The following is a 20,140-nucleotide window of genomic DNA, read 5'->3' on the forward strand; positions in this document are numbered from 1 at the left end:
TAGTGCACAAAACATGGCAAATAATCTTTCTCAATATATTTTCTCGCAAACGTTCTGTTTCTGCTTGCACAAACAAAAAAAATGTAAAGATACCAATTGAGGTATTAAGGCAACATTTTTCTTTGTTAAAGTTAACTATTATTTCCTAAGTAGTAAAGCTGGAAAATGACTCATACCATGTACTTCCTGGGTCCCCTGCTGTTAATGTTTTAACTTTATTTGGAAGCTCTTTTTATAACCTACCATAGACCATGAACAGAGATTCCCATACATCACCACCATCATGTGCCAAAGAAAACATTCCCATAGTTTTTTAAAACTGATGATCCTTGATTGCAATCGTTATCAGAGCTTAAGTCAATACATACAATATTGGTCAGATTTTTCCTAGATTCACTGAAGTGAGTTGTGCTAGATATCTGCTGTAAATGCCCTGGAGTAGACTGAAACAAGGCTTAAAGGTCATGGTTTGTCTCCCTCATGCTATTAATTTTCAAAAGTGCAACTGGAAATTGAAATTGTTTACTCTTTTCATTTAACTTTAATAAAGTTTGGAGATGGAACTATATACTTATACTATATACTTAAAAATGACATCCTCTGATGATGCAACATCACCTTAAGGGTGTTTCACACAAGAAGCATTGCCTCAAAAATAAGTGTTAATACATTTTAATCCGCCTTCACTTTACCTAAACTGACACGTATTGAAACCATTATGACACAGATTTATTATGAGTGGAATTGTAAGATAACAGCTCAGGCCTGTGTAATTCTCAATACAACTGTAAAGGTTTAGAATTCATAGCTGGTATCTGTCCTTTGCACACACACCGGAGGCTTATTTTAAAGTAAATGGAATTAGTTTTAATTTTGTCAAGTTATAGAAACAAATTGCTTTGGCTTGTGATGAATACATGGATCTGAGTAACTATTAATCCTTGAAATGTCACTATATACTGTACCATGTGTTATCAAAATGGTAAATAGATCAAAGTATGGAGTACACACTAGTTTTTTTTAAATAGTTGGGAGCATTGTGTTCACAAGAAAAACAGAAAAGAGTTGGATCCAAAATGTTGTAAATACAGTACAGTATAAGGAAGATGTAACCATTGATAAATCTAAACGTTGAATATCTCACAAATGTGATGCTGCAGTACATGCAAATCCTTGTGAGTATAGTCAGATTGGGTACTGTATTATGGATTAAAAGCGGTCCCCAACTCTACCGATACTGCTGGTAACCAACTACAGTCTGCCTGCCGTTTATACTAGCTACCTTTGTCTTATGTCAGTTGGTGGAATAGTTTGTCAGTGTAGTAACACTTTTAACTTTTCCCAACTCACCCGAATAATGTTCACATTCTGCATCTTCTAGTGAGTCAATTAGCTTATTTTAAAGTGTTACTTAACAGGCTGTTTGTTGTACGTATTTTTAAAATCTTTTTCAACATAATTGCGATTGGTTCACTATATGGTGAAAGAAGGTTCCTGACGAGGGGAACCAACCATATTCTCTGTTTGAGTACTAGAAAAGAAAAACTTTTATAAGGCCAGTGACAACATTTTAACTTTAACATATTTAAAAATATTCATGCTTTCTTGTGGAGCAATGTGTGCTCAAACAGTAAATGGAAAACATGTGGGTTCAGTAGTATGCATCTTCACATCTAAAAGGTAACGTTTCATTGTAATTAATTTGCTGAATAACAGGAACAGACAGTTAGGTTGGTTTTGATTTGCAGTTTTGCCCTCAACATCTGGAGTCATTCATTTTTATAATTACCTCCTTTACTCATAAATCTCCAATTTAAAAAAATACTGAAATAGTTTTCCATAATTGGGTTACACAACCATTTCTCTCATTTTATGACAACCGATATTTCCTGGCATTCTGGATGATAACTTTCAGTTGATTTAGGTAATTAACCATCCCCATGAAGAGTAGCTTATATGTAGGCTTGCTTCTTTTCAATGTTTGTTTTTCTGGGGCTCCCAAAATAGTAATAAATCACTCTGCTCTTAGAGTAGTGTGTTCATTTTGAGCTGACTCAAGTTTTTTAATGAAACAGCATGAACCCTGTGCACCAGGTTTCATGGGGTTTTGTTCCTTACTGCAATCATTTTAAATGCATTCTTTGTCTCTGACCAGCAACTGATCAAATGTGCTAAGCGTGGAGATTTCCAAGCTAAGAAAATCACAGCACATGAAATGGGTGTCAGTCACACCTGACAACTTCCTTTTTTTTTTTTTTATACTGTCTGCCCCACTCAATCAAGGCATGTCATCAGCTCAGCAGGTTAGGAACAATTCAAACTGAAAGTGTCATAACCTGAGTTTGTTTTGTTTTGATTGTTTTTATGTAAATCAAGTTTGATATAATTTGGAGATATTGTTTACATTTAGAAGGGATAGGGTTCAAGTTCATTCATGGAAAAACAAGCATTTTGAGTGCCTGGATAAAAGAAGATCTGAGAGCCATCTCCTTTGTGCTCCAGTCGGAACAGGTAGGTTTTGACAAACTTAGGGGTTTATTCCTAAAAGGGTTAACGGCTGTTGAAAGGGGAAAACAGGAGTAGATGATCGGATTTCGACAACAGTCGCTTATTTAACGACCATTGCTATTCATAAGGGACAAAGGTCATACGAGAGAAAGCATGAAGTTTTCATTGGTTCTGAACATCAGCCTTCTAATCAAATCGTAAACCTGAACAAACAGTAAAATTCTCTCGACAACTAGGTGTTATCGAACGCTTGGTGTGGTCAAGTCTAAACTAACGACAGCCTCGCTTCAAAATGTAAAGTGACCACCATTGTCAAAACAAGCAATCTGAACATTTAAAAACGGTCCTTTATTTTAAATAAACCATACAAAAAAGTCAATATTGTATTATTAGACTGCTGTGCACAGTTATACAATTTGCTGTCCCAGAGATTAACACTGCCTAATATTTTGAAAAATGAATAGTCATACCATATAAATGGTCATACGCTGCATCTGTGTTACCCCACAGAACATGACACAGCAGTGCCAGCAGCAGCAGCACCTGTTCCAGCGTGCGAGCAGGAAAAAAAATTGCATAATAAATGTATTATTACAAAAAAAGAAAGTCAGCAAAACAAAGTATATTTTTAAACAAATATCTGCTTACTTATTTAAATATCCTGGAGAACATAACAGTGTTTCTTATTTTTTTTCTGTGTGTGGGGGGCAACATTTATAATTTAGGCTAGATTTGTTTTTTCCTTTATTAAACCCATAACATTTTTTAATCAGCTGAACTGGAATGAGCAAATACAATCCTGGTTTTCAGTGGGCACCTCCTGGGAACTCTTGTTTATCCTCCTGAAAAGTCTGTTCATGTCTGTGGAACTCCACTGCAGCACTGTTTGCGCTAGTCAAGCTTCAGTTTAATTGCATTAAATATAATCTGTTTTTCTAGTGCGGCAAGTTATTGAGGTCACTGCACAGTATAAGGTTGTATAAATGTAAGGGAGACAGAGCAATAAAGTAAACAAAAGTCAGCATGCCTCTTGTAAAAATTCTACATTACTGTATGTGGTGTGCAGGGCGATATTTAAGTGGAGGTTGAGTTGATGTTTAGAGCCTGGTAGTTTTTTGTGTATGTTAGGAGATTCCATTTAAAAACACAACAACTTTTTAAACTGTATTTCATCAAATAAATAAATAAATAAATAATGTCCCAAGTGAGTTTCAATGCCTCTTCAATAGTTTTCCTCCCAACAAGTTGTAGTCATCTGTTCCAGGATATGTACAGTAAGGCCCGTCATATTGTCGACAATATTGATTAGAGAAGTTTCTGGAAAACAACTATAATTTTAACCAGAAAAAGTGGTAAAACAAGGAGTCTATATAAATAAGCCTTTACTAGCTGTAAAACATATCTATATCTAGTTCCACATCATTTAGAACTGTATTTATGTAGCTTTAAAAAAATGAACCTCACAGAAATTGGTAAAGGCTACATGGGAATGTGAAATTGGCATAGTTCTATAATAAATACTTCAAAGATATATAGTGGTTTTATGCCTGTGTTTTGGTGGGTCTGTCTAGCTTTAAATTTCTCACAGACTCATCACGCTGAATCATTACCGTCCTGGTGGGCCTACAATGTTATGACAGGTGTTTTAAATTGACCCCAGTAAATACTCCTACCTGCCCGTTTTCTTGTAAGGAGACCAGGATACTGGTGGTAGAAGAAAATTCAGTTCAATTCAACCATCAGTTTAGTTGTGTAGGAAGATTCCAGTAGCAGGCACAGCATTTCATCCCTGAATTGCTCGACTATCCCAATGGGCTAAAAGGTAGGTCACACTTCTCAGTGATGGGTGAGAGGTTGCCTTCAAGGATCAAAAATGGAATGATCATTTATACAGCTGCTCTGACCCTGGTAATATCTCATGCATTGTTCTGCTTTTCAACACTTCTGACAAATGATTTAGGATTCATTTTGCAATGCAGCACCTTATTAAACTGCCCCTATCGCACTAATTAGAGCAACTATGTCCTTGAGTATAAATCACCCTATCCTTGTCCTACTGATATAGTAGCAGAGGATTTCAAATTTTGTTTCATTTTTTTGCTCAATCAGAAAAAAAAAACAGAGAAGCTCATCCCAACACTGGGACTGCTTGGACTGACTTGACAGGAACTCAGTCAATTAGATTCACATTTTGACAAAATGTTTCTAATAGTTATACTTCAAATCCTTGACCTGTAAATTCTTTTCTTGTAAAAACCATAGAGTACAATGATGGGAGAGCACCTCTCCATTTCCGACATGTGCTCGGTGCAGAGAAGTCTGAGCATCCACTTTTTGCTGATACTATAAAAGCTATGAAAAAAATAAAAACAACAAAATGCAAAATGCATATTGGTAAAAAAATAAATAAGGAAAGCCACAGCAATGCAATATAGATGCTGTAAAAGCCTGTGGTAGTAATTTATTTGATTCCATTTCCCCAGTTTAATGAAATTCCTTAATATACAGTTTTCTTTCCCTTAACCAGCCTTTATAAGAAGCATCAATCTTTGAGTTTACACCCAAACTGAGAAACAATGTTTGTTTGGGGAAGAGAGATCAGGTCTGGCAATTTAATTAAATAAAAACAAGAGATAAAAGAAACATCCACCCACCTCATCAGAGATAACTGATTCATTCATGTATTAGCTGCGTCAGTAAAAAATGCTTGTAGCGATAAAAGAGTGTTGCCTCTCTGATTCAGTAAGTTACAGAAAAGCTCTCTCAGTTTACTTTTCAAAGTGCTTCCTGCTGTTGCTATAAATATACATAATAGCACTTTCAGCTGAACTTCAAAAAACATACTTAAGAACACTTATAAAATGTCCTTAGATAGATTCAAAGTCTTCCTCTCAAAAGTCTACACAATGACTGAAGAATCCAGATATACCGTTGGAGCAAAATTGTTGTTTCCAGCCTGCATTTCAGAGCTTTGATGGTGCATTCTAGTTCATGGAAGTAGCCATTGTATTCAATTTAGCTACAGAGGTCACACTTCTGTAATGGAATGTGTGCTTTTAGTCTCACAGTGGCTCCAATGGCTTGTCTAATACTAACAGTGCATCTAATTGTCTCAAGAATGGAATAATGTGTTCTAGCCTAGTTTTTGGTGCCAGATTTTTCATACTGTACTATCCATTACTGCACAGTAAAATTTTAACCAATACTTTAGGTGTCACAGTGATACTGCAAGCCAGCGGATACAAACCATATAGCAGTGAAATCTGTTTTGGCTGCTCTAACTTCAGGGATATCAGCAAAATAGGAAGGGCTAGATACAACACATTTGCTACTTTATTAACTGTGTTTATATTTATAGAACAAATACAATCAGAATACATTTTAGTTTACTAAATGTATCATTTATGGCAATTTATTTTCACGTCCCAAATCCTTGTACTGTTCCTCATTTGGCTATATAAATAAAATAGCTGTCTTCAGGCTACACTTGTGTGGCCATGAGTGCTTTACTGTACAACAAGAGAAACAGTTGGCAGGATGGACGCAGCTGCCAGCAACCTGGAAAGGAAAGAGAGGCCACAGATTATTTGATATGCTAGCAGGTGATCATGGTACAATTTTAGATTAAGGAGGGACACAGCGATGTGACAGATGTCCCAAGAAGCTTTGCCGCTTGTATAGAATATCTAGGAACCCTGCTTTTCTTTAGATATCTGATTAACACCTCATGGACCCACATGCACTGTGTTTTGTTAACCCTTACAGTGGGCAGGTAGTCAGTGTAGCCTTGTGTTTAAAACTAAGGAAGCAAAGGGATCCTGGTTTTGAATCCAAGCTCACCCTCTGATTTACTGTGCGACCCTGGGATAGCTTTTCACCTGCTTTGCCTCAATCTGGCTCACACTGCCATGTTTACTAGAAGCAGGACTGCTTGAAACAAAAGGCGGTATCTCAGTAAATCCTTCTTGATTAAATAGTTAAAGCAAAATCCTGTAAGTGGTAGTGGTAGTGCCAGGTTTCATAACAAAAGCTGCTCACATAATCTGACGTTTAATGCATGGCATGACATTTTCTAACTTGAAATACTGTACTACTATTATATAGTTTGGTAGTTTCTTTGATTACATGATGTTAAATAAAATTGTCTCAATCCTAAAATTCTAGGTGATGCAAAACTTTTGGCCATATATATACCACATATGTATTTGTCACAGTAACTTGTACTAAAGATCACGGAGCAGTCACGGTGAAGTGAAGTCATGGGGATGAAAATTCTATTTTTTTTTTTTTTTTTAATAAAGTCTATATAAGTAGGAAAAAGGAAAATTAATCTAAATATTTATTTATTGTGGTTTTCACAACGTCAGGTTCAAGTTTTAACCCTGTAAATCGGTACACTTCACTGCGTATACTAGAAACAAAAATGTTCGTTTTACTTAACATTCGGTGGGGTTTCTACAGGACACCAAACAAAAATACCTTTAAAAAATAGCGCTTGACGTTCTAAAAGACTGTCTCTTCATGTGCAGCTGTTTCTTCTGCTGTGCTACAGTTTGCAGTTATTTTACATTTTGGTTTGGTTATATATTATTCTGATAGTACAACATGTTGTAGATTGAGAGGTTTGATGCCTTTATGGAGCGCCGTTCATCCCGAAGTACATGTTTGTATGCAGATAACAATCTTTCTGTGTCAACACTTTGCTGTTTTGCTCATTTTTAAAATGTTTGCAATGTGGCAAAGTATTGAGTAGTGTGAACGGCTACATTACAAAGTAAGAGCTAGTTCAACATCATTATCACAAACGTGAAAAAAGCTTTGGTTGAGATGTAGTAAAATCAAGGACACCAACAAACACCTGTGACACCTGTGACTTTTAATCCCAGCCTTAATTACAGCCCCCTGTCGGTAACAATAGTCTTCCCTCGGGTCAGTCATTTTCCACTATAGCCCTCCTCTCCAGTCCATATTTTATATATATACACTGTATGTAGACTGTCAATAAATTACTTTTTTCCCAGCAATTGTGGTATGTATGCACATTTTGACAGTGTAAACTGACTAGTATGACCTCAGAAGCTTTTGTTAAAATCAACTGATACAACATACCCATGAAGAGCTGCACAATAAATGATCCTGGTGTCACTGACAGGCTGCAGTGGATCTCATCAGTTTTGTGAAACCTAATCCAAATTCAGCAGACAGTAGCTAGCACCACACAGGGTCTCTATTCAGGAATCAGGTATCAGCACTTGCTGGCAGCCGGCAGATGCAGCTCAGTAAGGGACAGACAATGACAGATTTCCAGTCTTGCCCTGATTGTAAACGTACCCCAGTGCATAGGCACAGACTTGCATTGCAAGCGGCACGCCAGCGATCTGCCAGAAGAGATGCAGCTATAAACAGCACCTGTGCTGCCAAATGGTGATGGCATTTTGATAGTGAGTCTTTCACAGAGCTTTGTGTTTTATGAGCAGCAAATTCGCAATTCAAGGTCAACTTTCTCTAGGGGTGTAGTACAGGGTTTGCATATTTAAAGATACAGGGCTCTTTTTTACAATTCAAAGACTTTAAGATTGAACAGATTGCATGCAGCTCTGCTAGAGGAAAGGTTTCTGATTTGAAATAAGGCAATTTTGTAAAACAATTAGCTCTTTTGAAATGCCTTCAGCAAAAACATTCCATTAAATGCATTGCACAGCAGTACTGATGTACTGACCTCAATTACATAGGTAGAAGAATTCATCCTAATGCTCACAAGATGTGTGTCTTTGATGTGTGTCTCACCATATGCTTGACATTAAATACAATCTGCAAGTGGAAAATGGGTGATAAAGCTTATTTAGTTCAAAATATTAAAAATACATCACATGTTGTTTTCAGTTTAATTCTTGATAAAATAGGAGGATATAACATGATATAAATATGTTATTAAATGACCCATGTACTGTTCAGTACACTGAATTATATTGAGAGTTATCCTACCTATTTACGACAAATGAGTTAATTTATTTCACAGCTTAAGCCTGAACTAATTTGGCTTTCACACTAAGCAATGATCTTCTAAAGGCTGGACGAAGATAAAAAGCAATACCCTCTATGCTACATATTATTTGTACATCTTTTAACTTGGGTAATTATAATATTGCTTGCCAGTACTTTTTTTTTTTTTTTTTTTTATCATGGGAGGCCTGGCAGAGATTTATAATATTGCACCCTGGAATGGTACCTGCTGTGGTCTTCATGTATGTCCTCTTACTATATTTACAAATCAAGAAAATCAAGCAAAAAAATCAACCTGTGGGACAAAAGAAGCAAGGGAGTAGGTGATTATCCTTTGTCTCTTGGAGTGTTTGAAGTTGACACTCATGCTAACCAATTATGTTCATGGTGGTGTATGCAGATCACTAATATCAAAGGTTACCTGCTACAGGAATTGTGACTTACAAGTAGCAGAGTGGAACTCAAATGCAGTACCTCTCTAATGTTAGTTAGTTAAACTAAAGTGCTCCTGATCTAAAACAATTTGAAAATTCACAAATTAGACGAAAGTTTTATACCGTCTTCATATAACCTCCGACAGGCCTCCTGAACCGGATGGCAGACTTATTTGATTAAGAAAGACACACAAAATAAATAAATAAAAATAATCAAGTTTGTGTTTCCATGAAAGCTATCTATTAGAAAAATCTAAAATGATTGCAGAACAAATTAATGGATTATTAATCTGGTTTAACAGAAACAGAACAACCATTTATGTTGCATTAAAAACAGATAGCTAAATAAATGATGGCATAAAATAAAGCATTGTCTCAGTTTTTTAGAATAAGGGACATAAATACGATCATTACAGATTGTGTAAACTGTGTGCTGTACTGTTTATATTGTACTCCACTCACAGTATAGAGGTGTATAATTTGCATACAGTTGGTTGTCTTGGACAATATGGTATACAGACCTATAATTCTATTCAGTCTCTCAAAACTGCTTGTCTCTGAATACATGTTCCTGCCCCTGCATCTAGTTATAAGCAGTCTAAACCTGACCTTTAAAGCGTCAACCTGTTTCCTATGTCTTCCGAAGTGGATGCCCATGACAGGTGCTTTGCCAGCCTCAATATTAAACCCTGTCTGATGCTATCTCTGCACCTTTGGCTCCAACCCTAAGGAAGACTGACAACAGTCCATGCATCCTTCCTGTAGGACATACAGCTATAAAAGCATATATTCCTCCCCCATTAAACACTATGAAAGAGACTACTGTAAAGTACCAACTTCAACCTTATCCATCTATGACAGATGCATGTTGTTAAGTATTGGGATGGGATGTTATGAGACTCTCCCTCCTGAAGTGGCCATAGTTACATAGTTATGGTAAGTGTTAGACAATCCCTGAGTCGCCCTGCAAGGGGTCATGACCTGTGACATGCAGCCAGCACAAGATGGTGTAGAGTTTGTTCTGACTAGAAACTATTGTGGCTTGTACAATAAAAGATATTGTGGAATGGAATCACAACTCTCCGTGTAGGTTTTCTTGTACATTATCACACATATAAAACATCTCTTCTTCTAGGGGTCACCCATTATTTCTTATTAGACTCTGGACCCCTACTTAATCTGCTGGAGGATCAATTCATGTCAAGTAAAATTTAGGAATTTGATGGATTGACCAGATTGCTGTTGTGTGTTGGGTTTGAGAAAAGGTAGGAATTTAAACACATAATATAAACAATTGACCTTAATATAGTTGCATAACAAATTTCAGGCTTGCATATCTTAGGCAGCTAGATGCAAAAATAAATGCACAGAATTTTGTGACCAACAAATATCAGTAAATGCATAAAGCTCCATAATATACCATATTCCTCAGACAAGTAACTCAGATTGCGATAAAGGGTCCAAATCAGTACAGTATGTCTCTGGAAAGTGAAGTTATATATATATTCATTTATCTGGTTTCTTACAAAAAAAAGCAGTTTTGCTTCCAGTGACATCTAAACATGTCATCAATAATATATTGACTTTTAATGGATGACCTCCAATTAACCCTGGACTTATTTAAATAAATTATACCTAAGAGTCATCTTTCAAGGGGTTTACTTTTCCTAACAAAAATAAACACATATGTCTTCAATTTTTGGGCTCCTTGGCTATGAATTGAAATTCTTCTTGCAATTACTAAACCGGTTAAAATGACATCTATTTTTACTTATGAGATGATGTTTCACTTTATTCTGTATGACAGTTATAACTGGTGTTGAAGTATCTGGGGCCTTACAGAGAGAAAAATCCATTAATTAATCTAAATAAAACCGAACATTCTTAGTAAATCTATCACTTAAGTGCTGAATACCAATCGAAAAGTTACATTCATTTTCAGTGGTAAGTTGATGTTTGTAAGGGAGGTTTGTCAGAAGTGGTGAATAATGTAATTCAAGCTTTTCTGTACAAGTACAGTATTAATAATAATAATAATAATAATAATAATAATAATAATAATAATAATAATAATAATAATAATAATAATAATAATAATGAAAAAAATATTTTTGTTTCAATGTAGTTTTGTTTCCACTAGGTTAATGGCATAACTTTCTCCACAGGTCTTGGAAAGAGTACTAATGTACAATATATATAATTTACTTATTTAATTATCCTGTTATAGTCTTTCTGTAAAGCTACCTAGTGCTGAAAAAGTTAATTTGTCATACTTGTCATAAGCGAAACCAATTAATGTACAGTGTTTATGTAAAAAATGAAAGTGCTGCCGTATTTAAAACCTGAGCATTCTCAATAAAAAAAACACAGCACAAGAGTGTCCTTTTTTGATTTGTAGGGCCCTGAAAAAGTCACAGCCAATCCTTATCGGGCCGGTTGTCCACTGAACATCACAGCTGCCCTTTTTTAGGCTGCTTGTCACCCACAATGTCACAGGTGAGATTTATTGTACTGGAGGAGCTGTCACGTCTGACTTTGCCACAGCATCGTTGTATTTAATAGTCTTAATGAAATTGATGAACTTTGTTATCATGTAATAATTATTCATAGAGGTTCACAGCAGTTCCGTTAAAACTAAAACATAAATCTGGGAACATCAAACATTTATTTCCTCAGTTCTAATGACTGAGGTACTGGAAAGGTCTTAAAGGTCTAATAAGAAATACTCTGTCCTATGTTAAATTAAAAACAATTCAAGAGCATGCAGCTGAAAAAGCTTCTAAGATGTTACTTCACTTTGATGCAAACAATTTTAATTTTTAAAAGTTGTTTTGAATTGTGCACTTCCAGCTGCAAACTTGACCTGGGAACTTCTTATTTGAAATGTATGAGACAGTGTGACAGAAAGACAATGATTCTTGGTGGTAAATCTCCCTCCCGGCCTGTGAGGGCGCTAAGTAACGGGAACAGAGTACCTTGGATTGTCTGGCCTGACAATTTATTCCTCGGGTTAAAAGGAAGTCGGTCATCTAGAAAGGGGGTGGAGCTTCAGTGCACTAATGCATCGACCCGGAAGGGAAACGATGTGGCAGCTGCGGATTGGAGGAGCGGCTACAGTTGTTTACCAAGGGGTCATGTATGATGGTACAAAAAGGGGACGAAGCGACGTAATCTGTTCCTTCAGTTATGGTTACAGAACGACCCGGAAGGACCAGTGTTATGGAATATATTGTGAGTGTTGTGTTTGTTTCATTTGTTTTATCTTGTCTGAAAATAGTGTTTGTTATTGTTTAGACGGCTAACACGATCTGGAGCTGTCACCAAAGGCAGGCACCAACCCGGACAACATCACTGCACTTTGTTTCATTAAGGACTGTATATTCACTAGGAGCACTCGAGCACGCACTGTGGACTTGTGTTTGTGTCTGTGTTACGTGTGGGTGAATAAGAACAGGACTGTTTATTATTTGTGAACCAACCGTGGATTTTAACAGAGCAATACACTCCGCTGTATTGCCTGTTAACATTGTTTATTATTTACTGTTGTTACGCCATCAGGCAATTGGATTACAAACCATTAAGCAACATTGCACCTGGATTATAATTGTCTGTCTGTTTATTGATCACCTGCACCTGCACACTTTGCCACAGACAGTAATACTGATAAACTCCAGATTGTATCCTACTGTGACAGTTGGATGGCTGCATACAGTATGCATAAAATGATAATGTTGAGAAGCCTGATTTAGAAGATAAGGAGAATAAAGTAATTTCAGAAACTTTCAATTACATTTCAATTCCATGACGAACAATTAACTGTAGACTATTATTACACAGGTCACCGGCTACTCTACAATTAGAAAGAATGAGGAATGATTCACCCAATCTACTGTGTAAAAAGCCTTTACCTGACCAACCAATATGCAAATAAAAGGCTAAGCATCATTCTTTGAATTTTTCCAATATATTTGAAAACTGAGCAATTGGCCATGATATTTCCACCAGTTTACTTATGAATTGGCACAATTTATTTTGTGAATTGATGTAAAAGATGTTTATAAAACATATAATATCCATGCGCTAATCAGCAGTTAGCAGTTTAGCAGTACATGGTAATTTGGAAATTATATTTTTCCTGATTGTGTGGAAATGTTTTCAGACTGTTTTGGTCAGTATTTTGTTGGTTTTAGTAGAATACACATTTACTTTAACTCCCACAACATGGAAAGGGCTTTGTAACAGGGATACAGTCATTGGTTTCTCAGGTGCATGCGCATGTTTGTAGGAGAGATACAGACGTGTGACATGCTACCAGCTGTGTTTTGTTTACAGGGAATCACAGCTGAGGATTGGACGACTGTGGATCCTTGACGGCTGATGGGCGTGTCCCGGCAGAGTGTCTTGCAATGAAAGACGCTACAGTACTAAAACACCCCTATACTGTAAGCCAACTTGTGATGGTCTTAAAGAACAAAGTTAAACGGGAGAACAAAGGTAAAAAGAAATAAACCACTGACCACTGTGTGGAATCAGAGTCCTGCTTTAATAAAGAACAGCATTCAGTTTAGGGAATTTTTAAACCCCACCTAAGTATATTTGAGGGTGTGTTAGGTTAGGTTCCTGGAGTGGGATCTCCCTTTTTAGCGGGAACAGCGCTTGGCCACCTTTATTTTATTAGCTGTGTTTTCCACTGTGTTTAATTAAGCATTGTTGTCTTTCTTTTGTTTACACTCCAGTTTGTGTATAAGCACCCGTGAGCTGTACCATCACTGGTGTTGTCATGTGGTTTCCTCTGCGCTACCCTGTCCTAGGTGCTACCATTACTGGTACCTTAGCCATGGTATCTTGTAATTACATCAAGGAATAACTGTAAATATTGTAAATAAATCTTGGGCACTTGTGTGGTATTGCAAAGGAAGTCCCTGTGTCTCTCCCATTCTGTTAGTGGATACCCACAATCCCCCTTTCACAGCCTTCATAAAGGTCCATGGATGATGATTATGATGATCAAGGATAGGTCTGCTAACTAACTAACTAACTAACTAACTAACTAACTAACTAACTAACGCAATAATGTTTACAATAAACAAGCAACTCCTGAATATTTAAATTTTAATGTGTGTATAAAAGTCAGTGCCAAGGTCATTAGCAGCCAAGTTCAAGGGGACGGGTAAATCCTGTACTGTATGCTGCCAACAATGTTACGCACTATGGTACCGTGTATCTGTGGAGATACAATAACAAAAGCCTTGCTTGTAGAGGCTGTGTTTCATGAAAGTCATCATAAGACACTGCATTTAGTAAAAAAAAAACACATCAGAGTTAATCCTCCAACCCAACAGATGACACTGTGACTCTCCTTTCCCATGTTTGACATCCAAACACTCTGACTTCCTGTTGTAAGCCAAAGCACATGGAAACCTAAAAGGTAAGACTTTCTTACAAATAAAATAATGTAGCTAGTGTATTGTTGATTTTTTTAATAATACGTGTAAGCCTAGGCTATTGATTGTATTAATAATATATATGTTACCTACTAAATCTTTGAATACTCCAGAGATACACTGTACGGGTTTGACTTGGAAGGCATACAATGCAAAATTCTAAAGGTGCATGAATTTCCTTCTTTTATACCGCCTATATGATGGCAGGCATTGCACCTTCTGTGTTTCATGGAGGAAAACCACACAAAACTTGCATTCCACCAGATAGCAGTGATGAGTAAGGTGAAGAAAGTAGCTCAGATAATGACTCTAATGAGCATAGAGAGACGTCAGGTGAGGTAGCAGTGTTGTCATTTTGTTAGGTTTAGTATTGAGGTGAAATAAAATGCACATTGCAAATAGTAAGTGTCTATTATAATTACTACTACAACGACTATATATAATAGCAATAACTTTTCACACAGATATTTTACGCACACAATCTATCTTTACCTTAGTACACCACCCATTTGATACATTGCTGGTATTCGGGTCCAGAAGGGTGTAAAGTATAGGCTTCCATGCCAAAATCATTATTATTAGCATTATTATCACAATTACTATTATTATCACCACTTCTGTGACAACTCTCAGATACCTCTCAGATACACTGACTGTCTCATCAAAGTACGAGAAGTCTTTGAACAAATTTGGGAAAAATTGAAGATGATACCAAAGGGAAGGTGTGTATCAGTTGATGAGCAAGTGATTCCATTCAAGGGAAAAAGTGGCCTGAAACAGTACAACCCTAAAAAACCCAATCAAAACTACCAGCTTTACTTTGAGAACTGGTTTTGCAGCCCTGATCTGCATATTACACTGGCAAAATTTGGCATCCAGAGTTTGGGTACAGGTCGGCTGAATCGTGTCCCAAACAATAGAATGACAATAGAAACAATAGAATGTCCATCTGTTGTTAGGGTCTACAACAAGTTCATGGGAGGGGTGGACTTGCTGTATTCTCTTCTTGCCCTGTACCGCACTAAAGTACGTTCCAAGAAGTACTATATGCTGATCTTTTTCCACATGATGGACTTGTGCTCTGTGGTGGCATGACTGATGTACCACCGTGCCAGTGATGAATGCGGTGTCAGCCGAAAGCAACAGATGTCTCTTTTCACCTTCAACACATTACCCAATCCTTGTGCTGGAAGGGCAAAGTGAAAAAGAGGGCTGAAGAAGAGGGCTGAGCTTGAAGTACCCAACAAAAGGAGAAGACAGACATCTGTAGCCAATGAAGATTGCAGGAAAGACAAACTTGATCACTGGCCAATCTTCCATGAGAAAAGAGGAAGATGCAAATATGGAGCTTGCCAAAAATTGACAAGAGTGAGTGCATTGTGAGAAATGTGGTGCATTTGTGTGCCTGGTAGCAGAGCGAAACTGCTTTTTTGGATTTCACAATTGAGCTGATGGCATCATAAAGATCAACTAGCCACAGGGAGAACAAAGGTTCTGTATAAAAAAGAGGAAGAGTTTAATACCTGTTGTTTACACATATTTTAGAATCATTCTATTTTGTTACAATATTTGCTTGATTAATTGATGATTTTTTTTTCCGTAATGGTACTATGTATCTATGGAGATACATTAAGGATTTTTGTTAATGAAAAAATGTGTTCAGATTTATGTTCAAAGGACCTAAATAAATAAATGTTGACATTTAAAAAAAAAATTCTGATGTGTTTTTTATGGTGCGTATCATGGAAGAGAAGCAATGGCCTTGTACAAAGCAATCTCTTGGCATGGAAGGTGCTCTTACATTTCAAAGAAAAGGAAGGGAAGTAAGTGCTGATTGATGGCCCGATGGCAAGTACCAAAACCCATCGGCTCCCGTGGCGATAATCTGTGTTGCTTGAAGGGAGACTTCTATACTTTTTCATTCTTACCCGGGAAAGGTTTTACTTTGAACAAGATAAGTGTTAAGTAGCTGCAAGTGGGAAGTAGCTACATGATGTTCCATTAGTATTAGTTAGTAAGGATTAATTTGTAGTTAAAACAATTATATTTATTTATTTTTATTTATTTCTTAGCAGACGCCCTTATCCAGGGCAACTTACAATTGTTACAAGATATCACATTATTTTACATACAATTACCCATTTATACAGTTGGGTTTTTACTGTAGCAATCTAGGTAAAGTACCTTGCTCAAGGGTACAACAGCAGTGCCCCCACTGGGGATTGAACCCATGACCCTCCGGTCAAGAGTCCAGAGCCCTAACCACTACTCCACACTGCCGCCCAATTATAGTAATACAGATACATTTTATTTTGTTTCATATTTTTACACACAGCATTAAGCTGGCACAGCCATATTTTTTTCAAGAGGGACCTGTATACAGTATTGTAACAGGGGTACAGTGGTATAGCCAGCTTGTTTCAAGAGGGACCTGTATACAGTATTGTAACAGGGGTACAGTGGTATAGCCAGCTTGTTTCAAGAGGGACCTGTATACAGTATTGTAACAGGGGTACAATGGTATAGCCAGCTTGTTTCAAGAGGGACCTGTATACAGTATTGTAACGGGGGCACAGTGGTATAGGGTTATGATTTAAAGTTACCTTACTATCTTGTATTTGTTACTAAATACAAGAAACAGCAGTACATGAAATGCCAGTATTTAAAAAGTTTTAATGTGTGTATGTTTCAAAATATAGCCACAATATTTTAGGTGAACCAAAATTATGTACAAACAAACTTATGTATGGTACTTGTAACTACGCCATTATTCAAATACTTACACATATAAACAGTATTACAGAATTGATGTTAGAGAGCATTACATTTTGACCATGCAGTTTTATTTGAATATAGAAAAGGTTTTGTGTCCTTCCATTGACTCTGCTATATTTAATCAGTGTCAAACTACAACAGTGCTGGATAATATGAACCTTTTGTTGTGCTTTATTTTTGTATTGATGTATTTTTGTTTACAAGTTAACATCAAGTAATTACGAAGATAAATATTTTTCTAACCAATCAATAACTTATGCACAAACTCTCGTGACAGAATATTTCATCACAATTGTTGAGCCTTTCTCAAGATATAACTAAAAATGTAAGTGTGATATGGATATCTACAGGCTGTATCCACTATGCCCATATTGCTGGAGATATTATGCCCTGTGGGTAATCAGTGTGGTTAAAATAATCCCTTTAGATGGGGTTCGCTTGGTTTAATCCCCAGCTAGGGCATTCTCAATCAAGAGTACATTTTGTGCCATAGTTAGTACAGGAGTGAGGATGGAAGATACAGTCTTACTAAGTCCCTTCATTACTAACCACTAAGGGAAGAACATATGTGTAATGTTAGTATAGGAACTAATTCAAGTAAATGCCAAAAGTGCATCAAGTTTAATTACAAAATAAAGGACCACACTGTTGACCAAGTGCAAGTTTTATGTTTAATTAACACTGGGTAAGTGGTTTTGTTTATATGGGAGCTGTGAACTGTGGTAATGCATTACAGTGCTGTTGTATATGCACTTAGGGATATAAAATATAATGATAGCAAATAACATAGACATAACATTAAAGATTAATGACAGGTTCACAGTTAGGTGGTGACTTTGTGAAGTGATGAGACACAACAGAAGCAATACACCTTTCTTAAAGGACATCCTATAACAGTTTTTTTTTACCTCCATTTTAAGGTAGTCTGGCATGTGTAGCTGTCCTTTCTCACCTCACACAATAAGCTACACAGGGAAACAAGGTAAATACATCAAATAAAACAAGAAAAACAGCAATACTAGCCAAGAAAAGACAAAACAAACTTATATAGCGACATTCATGGCCAGAGCTATCCCAAGGCACTTTACAGCATAAAAGAACTACCCCATGGGCAAGTATCAAACAACATGCTCTATAAACAGCTATGTAATTACTAGGTTAAACAGATAAGTGTTTAGTTTTGATTTGAAAGCATTGAGTCCCTGCCAGACTTAGGAAGAGATTTCCACAGCCTAAGGGCATGACACCTGAAAGCTTTGGGTGCACAGTCTGGCTCTGTATTCTTGTCACATACAAGCATCCTCAAACACAAGGTGCAACCAAAGATAAAAGTCAGCGTCGGTCTGGAAGCTACTGAAAAACAGAACAGGACTGCTGCAGTTTTGTAAAAACGTTGTATACAAGTTGTTGGTCTCAATTTTACACTCATATCAGCGATCTGCAGAAAACTCCTATCAGAAAAGCCCCTAGTGTAGATTTCAGTTGTTTTTACAGCTTCCTGTGGCCACTCATTTATTAAAGCCTGATCAATAGTAGGCTGAAACTAGATTGAACATGATCAAATTACTAATACTGTGGGGGAAAGTATTATTAGTTTACTTCTTTTAAAAGACATCTGTTGCCAATAAATATATAAACAAATACAAACATGAACCATACAGTGATATAAAACACAGCAATATTTTATATTGCTCGCTATTCCACTGGGTGGTGGAGTTAAAAATATTCTTCAGAGGAACAGCTTCTCTAAACATTTCCTAATGAACACAATCCACCATAGCTGGGCGGCTGGCTGCTCTCTGGAGGATAGTTACAGTGTACTGCCTGCCTTCTCTGTTCCAGCAGCTGCTGTTTGATGTGGATCTCTGAGGGGACAGCCATGCAAATCCTTCCAAATCCAGAAGCCGAGATGAAGGAAGGATTTCAACAGAAACCTCTCCAGGCTAAAGTGTTCCTTTGAGGGGTTTGAGGGGATGAAATAGCAGGGGAGGGAAACAACTTTCTACCTACTGGCACTTTCGCTGGTGTAACAGAAGGTGCGCATACCCCCTGCTGAGAAGATATATGAAATCTGAGGATCATGATGCCTGGTCCTAAAGAAAAAGAATGGAAGTGGTTTATAGTACACCATTCTGACAAACATATGCCTCCTGTGTGCCCCTGCAACAGGAAATGATCTGACTGGTCCCTCTCATGCATGAGCACTGAATCGCTTATTCTAGGTTCTTGAGAGACGACAGGCCTACACATGTCCAACATGTCTGTATGTTAAGGGGTTAAGGGACATATACACAGTCACATGTAAACTCTAATTACTACAAACAAGAACAACAGTTAAGCACATAGTAGTTTATTTCCATGTGGGGAATTACTAAGGAATTGTATTTCATATTTAAATAATCCCTTTGTGCCTTGATGTTCAGATTACATATATATATATATATATATATATATATATATATATATATATATATATATATATATATATATATATAAAAACTCTGTTGTTTTCTGATTGTACAGTACTAATGCAAATATATGAACCACTTTAGAGCCACCTCTACTGGGAACACTTTTCTAGTGCATACTGTAAGTACTTCTCATTCTACTGTTCAAAATAGCTTTTAAGGGCTTTCATCTATAAATAAATCCCTTAAATGAATGGACATAGATGCCTATGGAATCCAACATTACATCTTGAACTAAATAATGATCCTATTTATATAAGAGATAGTGGAATCCCTAATGCTTTTGGATAAACCACAACAAAAATATCCTGCTTTATACTGTCCTTTAGTTGTCAGAATCACAAGCTGCAGGTGATCTAGTCTCAGTTGCCCAATTGATTGTGTAATAATAGACGCCAAGTACATAACATGTATATTACTTATTTTTGTTGTCAGATGTTCCCTTTCAAGTCGAAAATAACCATCAACATGAGATATTGCCGTCAGGCAGCACCGGTAGGCTGAGCTT

The 20,140-nt window shown here is 36.7% G+C and overlaps 1 protein-coding gene across 1 annotated transcript in view; it reads left to right on the top strand.

The window, feature by feature from the left end:
* The window catches only part of LOC117408689 (tRNA-uridine aminocarboxypropyltransferase 2-like), a 70,838-nt gene extending 58,508 nt beyond the window's left edge, over nt 1-12,330 (top strand). Inside the window, exon 7 of the mRNA XM_058992626.1 lies at nt 12,240-12,330. Coding sequence (XP_058848609.1) covers nt 12,240-12,315 — 76 coding nt within the window. The 3' untranslated portion in view covers nt 12,316-12,330. The remainder of the gene's footprint in view (nt 1-12,239) is intronic.
* The last annotated feature ends 7,810 nt before the right edge of the window (nt 12,331-20,140 follow it).

The sequence above is a fragment of the Acipenser ruthenus genome, chromosome 2 (assembly GCF_902713425.1).
Source record: "Acipenser ruthenus chromosome 2, fAciRut3.2 maternal haplotype, whole genome shotgun sequence".
Classification (NCBI taxonomy): Eukaryota; Metazoa; Chordata; class Actinopteri; order Acipenseriformes; family Acipenseridae; genus Acipenser; species Acipenser ruthenus.